General features: G+C 46.2%; 1 protein-coding gene across 1 annotated transcript in view; it reads left to right on the top strand.

Annotated features, from left to right (window-relative positions):
- Positions 1–1,188: 1,188 nt before the first annotated feature.
- Positions 1,189–6,000, top strand: part of LOC144108643 (uncharacterized) — a 41,041-nt gene continuing 36,229 nt past the window's right edge. The window contains exon 1 of the mRNA XM_077641827.1: positions 1,189–1,406. Within this exon, the coding sequence (XP_077497953.1) occupies positions 1,258–1,406 (149 nt within the window). The 5' untranslated portion in view covers positions 1,189–1,257. The remainder of the gene's footprint in view (positions 1,407–6,000) is intronic.

Here is a 6,000-nt window from a genome sequence, read left to right as displayed (position 1 = left end):
ATGGACAACATTTTATGGAAGACCATGTCCGGTTAGAAGTGGTTAACGAGTACGTATGTTTACGCCAAGCGGTGACACTACTTCGAAGTTTCCAAACATGCATTGAAGTTGCCCTATTAAGGGAACAATCGTGGTGTGCCGCCGTCGCGATGGACAACATGTTGTAGCAGGCCATGTCCGGTTAGAAGTGCTTAACGAATTGATATGTTTACGCTAAGCGGTGACCAAAAATACGGATAATGAAGGAAAAAAAACGAGAATGAGTAATGCGACAGTGTGTACTTGGAGGACGCATTCTCAGACAAAAAAAAGCAGAATTATAAGTTGATTTAAGACCGCGCATTGTGCTATAGAGGTGAAATCATAGCGTCAAAATGCAGGAAAAGATAATATTGCTAATGCAAGAACCTCAGTTTCTGTGTGTACAAACCTAACGGGAATCAAATTGATGAATTGTGCCCAGTGGATCATATGTTGCGGAGAACAAGTAATCGATTGTACGTTATATAACAAAGCGGATTTCAACAAAAAGTAAACGTCGCGGGGGCGAGAGAGGGCCACGAGGAAAGGAAGAAATGTGCGGTGCATATTAGTTCTGCATAGCCTAAATACCATTAAAAATGAACAGGATAAGATGTTTGGCGAGTTGGTTCAGAGCGATAGAAAAATAGGTGGCGCCACTGGATCCTTCACAACAGAGTATAAGACGGGTAGGCAAAATCCCGTCTTAATCGTCCTCTCTTGTGAACGTTCCATTTCTGCAATCAATCTTTTTGTCATTAATACCATCATATAACGTTGCTTATTCAAATTGACCATTCCTGCCCATCCGTACTGCAGTGGCAGTAATCTTAGCACTCCACACCTGATCTTTTGCACAAGAACCTGGCTTTATAGTGTAAACTATCCAACTTTCGTTTTCAAGAATCCTATCTTGGTAAAAGCCGAATTCACAAGAAAGAAGAAAAAATGCGCTGACATTGTCATCGCTCCTGGAAGAAGAAAGAAGCACAATTGTTTTTATTGATACATTTTTCAAAGTTCACTCTTGTTGCTAAATTTTTGTCGTAATCTCCTGAGGAAATTTCCTTGCTTTTGCGACTGCACCTAGGCCAATCCCCCCATGTGGGAGTTGCCATGCCTTAAGAGGGCGAAGAAGATGAAGATGCCTAGCGAACACTCGTGCAAGCTGCCAGGGAGCCAGCGTCTTTCACTGAGTGCCAGCTCAGCCAGCTACGTCTCTAATCACCTAGTCCCATGGATGCTACCAAGGAACAAGGCTCCGCGAAGAGCTCGTCGGCATCACTGAGCGCCTCCAACAGTGCAGGATCGAAAGGGTCTGACGGAGGAAACCCCAGGAGAAAATCCAGCAAAAAACGCGTGGCCCAAAAACCTAATGATGCCGGGTGAGTCGCTGTACCATCAAAGGGAGGCGAAAGCGGGCAACACGTATATAGTCGACAAATGTTTCTGGGACGCTGAGAAAGTGGGCTTCGTGCTGTTCATCGCAGCCCACGTCGATGTTTTAAACCGTTATGTGGCAGCTCAAAATGGCATCAAGGTTTTATTACAGTCTCATAGGGGTAATTTCGAAATAATTTCCGGCGAATGTGTGCAAGTTTAGAAAACATTTTTGAAAACGGCAACGCAGTGTAAATTAATGCAGGTTGTTGCTGACTCCTAAATCTCCATCGACAACGACCAATTGAATTGCTTTGATTATAATTTAAACACATTTCTTAGGCAATCCTCGTTTCTTCACATGATCAGGCCATGTGGGAGAAGAGCGCCGCATGAAGCAGCTCAAATCTTCAAATGCATGCGAAGCATTATTAGCCGAAGGTGTTAGATCATTTCTACAGCCAAATTTTGGAGCATTCTTAGCCCTTTCTCTCGCCATTCGTTTTCGCGCAAAACGTACTTGCAGACTGGTCAGGTTTTTCAGTTTTAAAAGAATTAATGAAATTATTTAACATGCAGCTTTGAAAAATGTTACTCTCTTTAACGTTGCATACCCAGTAATTCTGGAGAAAAGCATTTATAATCACGATACCTTTTCTGGACGCAATTGTTTCACGTAATTAAAGATTTCACTCTAAAAGTCTCTTTTCCGCTGATCATCGGCCAGGAGGTTCGTATTTTTTCTTCTATTAACGTTTTATCAATCGTCAAAAGGTGTCCTCCTTTGCTTTCAATGGCAGTCTTAACTGTTGGATGCGATCGATGGAAACACTTTAAAGAAAAATTTTGCTACATATCAGTTTAATGACAGTGTCTTATTATTTTTCAATTTTCAAAATTTTTGCCCGAATATGCTGGGCACGCGTACAAAGTTTTGATGTGTTTGGCCCATGAGATCCTTAGCTCCTTACGCGCCATGAAACTAAACATAACAGTCACACGACGTTAAGAACACACGACGTTAAGGACAACGACGAAAATGACGTCATTTTTCAACTGCCACATCGTTGCCATTTAGAGGAAAGTTGAGCCGGTGGAGTCCGAGCTACGCGGCCCTTATCCGCGTATCTTTGCTATCGGCACGCAAGCCTAGATCAAACCATTCAATTTCTGCCTCCCCGAGGAGTCGGGAGCTCTGTGCAGAGAGATTCGAATTTTTTGTGGTGGCGTAGAGCATCATAGGCGCCAGTAAAAAGCGGACCACCTTCGTGAACGTGTGCGGTACGGCCACGTTCAATTTGGCCAAGGCACTCACTACGTCAGCCTAAATTTAACGATATTCCATTTTAAACAATCCCTAAAGATCCTGAGGAGCACCTATCCACGAAGCGTCCGGAACTCTGGGTGTGCAATGCAAATTTCACTGCCACGACCAGGAGCAGGGCGAGTACACAGCCGCCCACTTCTTGTCCTTTGGAACCACTGCGCAGCAATAAAACGCCGCTTTCTGAGCCTGTCATTGTGAGATGACCACTTTTGCCTAGCGGCCTTCCCGTACTCGAGGAAGGGTTCTACACAACTGGTGAAGAGGAAGAAAATGGTGTGGAAGCCATCGCATTTCTAGTCGCAATTACAACCACACCGCGCACCGAGTCGGTGCACCAAAGGGCGAGCGGCATTGTTGACGGCAAGCAATGAGCCGCCGAAGCAATCTTCCTGCGGTCACGGGCTGTTCCCTTGAAGAGAGGGTACCCGGAAAGCAGAGGGTGGACTGTGGTCGCGTTGTTAAAGTGTGCCGGTTTCGTGACAATGACTGTGCCGAAAGAATCGACTGCATGCTTCGCACTACCCTCTAGTAGCGCAACAACCACTCAACGAGCGCTATCGACAGGGTGCCGGAGCCCACCCAGAATACCAATGGGTGTTCAAAATCGCAGTATGGGGAGCCTTCGGGTCGGTTTTTTTTTTGCTCATCTCCGACATTGCAGCTCGACAGATTTATTTTTCGAACGGCCGTTTCCCAAGCCTGAAGCGGTTCGACAGTATGACGAGGATCTATTCAGCTTACCTTGTAGCCCTATACAGGATTGTCAATTCCATAGTGTTTTCCAAACCTTATCATGACCCAGTACACTTCTGAATGTCATTGGAGGCGTTCGAGTCTCGTCAAACGCTACTTGTTCCCAGCAGATGGTAGCAGTATCACAGGAGAGTAACACATAAACCAGCCGGTTCAGTCGCTTGATTGCATATTCTAGAAGTTTTCCTCCGTACTCCATAGAGTGGTGGAATGTTACTAATGAGTTTGAAGCTCATATTTTTTCTGCGCAACGGCACACAGCCAAAGAAAGGAGGAAGGAAGAGAAGAAGGACGAACACAGCGCTGACGGACAACTGTTTATTCAGAGACCCACACAGAGCTTAAATACTCTTAGACCAGCGCAGGCACAAACCGCGAAAGGGAAAAAAAGAAAAATAGGAAAAAAATTCAGTGTGCGCCTGCGCTGGTCTGAGAGTATTTAAGCTGTCTGTGCGTCTCTGAATAAACAGTTGTCATTCAGCGCTGTTTTCGTCCTTCTTCACTTGCTTCCTCCTTTCTTTGGCTGTGTGCCGTGGCGCAGAAAAATATGAGCTTCAATCAATACCAACTAGCCCAAGAACTAGCTCTACTGAATTAAAAAGGAGCGTCTGTGCAGGTTCCAGACCACCTGGAAGTAATTAGGGTTGTTCTCCTTTTCTGCACTAAAAAATGAAGTCGAGGTTGTGACAAGGTTATACAGCAGGAAGTTCTGGAGTTAATGACAGAGAAAGGAGAAACCACTTTAGCTCTTCCTTGAAAGAAAAGGGGGTGCCCATTCTGTGAGGAATGCAAAAGCGCTGTTACCAGCGACATGACAACATTACGCATATCGAACAACAAAGGTCAGTCATCTGCTCGTCTCACTCTCCGGAAAAATCATCGCTGCAAAGTATGTCTTGACAAAGCAAACCTGCAGCCTTGGGTGATGATTCAAGTGGAGGAGCTGCGTACTATCTTAACCAGTAGGAGAATTTTGGTGTTCTAGATTCCACAACTGCACTTCGCATCAGCGCTACTATCGCTGCCTTCTGCAATGCAATAAAACAATAATGGAGACGTTAGAATTCGACAGCATTAAAAGCAGCTTAGCTGCTTCGTGTTTTTGCCACTGTAATTCCTTTGAACCCGTGCCTAATGTTTTCACAGTCCCATGAACTGTCCGCTTATTAGGGCAGCTTGCTGTCGGGTAATGAGCTGGTGATCTCTCCCGCAAGCACGCTTCCTGGAGCTTGGAGCCCTTCATATATTGACGTCCTGACAACTGCCGCTCATGGTGCAGCCACTCTGGAGTGATCGATCCGAAACGCTCACTTAATCAGAATAGGCCAAAAAATTAAGTTGTTGCCTTGAAAGCGGTAACAGGTACTAATGTACGAACTGGGCCGGCGTCGTTTTATACCGAAAAGAGCAACACTAGGCTTCTCGCCCGAGAATACATACAGATGGGCTCTCACGAGCATGTGCGGTCATGGGAACCAGCTTGGGATGTCCCACACATAGCTATCAAGGGACACTTCATTAAAAAGATAACAGGTTGCGATGCATTTACTTGCTTGACTTGGCTTTGTAGCAGCACAGAGAAAGAGATTTAGCGTTGTGGAGATGCATACCGGACCACCTGGCACCTCCTACGCACGCGCAGTGGCAAGGGCGAGCCAGATCAGGCCACTTTGGTCTTAGTGATTTTTTAGTGCAAACGTGTGGACGCTGCTAGGCATTAGCTACTTTTTAGTTTTCAAAATTTAATCGCCTCTCGACGCGTTTTCTCTTCGGTGAAGCAAGACAACCGCGTATGTTTATTCCATCCTGAAGCGTGAGTCGTGCGAGGAAGAGGACAGGAGGAAGCGTAGATATGGAGTATACACCGGTGAGAAAGACGAGACCGCATAAAGAGGTCACACAATTGCAATTGCGGTCAGAAGCGGCCAGCCTGGCCACGACTAAAGCGATGCGGTGCGCCGAATGAAAGGCCTCGTCCGGGAAGTGTAGACCATTTTAGTTCCGTGATAGCGGCGTCCAGCAGGAGAATCAGCGGGAGTCACTCCGTAATTCACAGAAGTTTGGTCAAGCACCAAGTAGGAAACAAATAAACTACTCTTGTGGTAGCGACTCTCGCGGCCTTCCTGGCTGTCTTTAGTGTTGAGGCGAGCAAGAGGGCGGCATCTGTACACTCAGGAAACGAAATAGTCAGAAACAGACGGGGTGGACCTCAGAGGCGTAAAGAGAGGTCGTGAAGGGTTGTGGGATGACGGCCATAAACGAGGAAAAACAGGTAGCTACCGATGGATTGATAGAACGCTGAATTTTAGGCAAGAGCGAAGAAAGGAAGGACTGCGTCCCAATTTCTTTGGTCAGGTACCACACAGCATCGAAAACAGAGGTGCCCAGTACGTGACACCATTGGCTCAAATGCGTCGCTCCTTCACAAGCGTCACGTAGTAGTCTGAATGGCTCGTATACATTTCCTGCATCAAAGTGTCTGAAAGCGTCTGATCTTGCTCGTTTTGGCTTCGCACGAG

This window comes from Amblyomma americanum, chromosome 10, assembly GCF_052857255.1.
Source record: "Amblyomma americanum isolate KBUSLIRL-KWMA chromosome 10, ASM5285725v1, whole genome shotgun sequence".
Lineage (NCBI taxonomy): Eukaryota > Metazoa > Arthropoda > Arachnida > Ixodida > Ixodidae > Amblyomma > Amblyomma americanum.
This window is presented reverse-complemented; position numbering and strand designations above follow the sequence as displayed.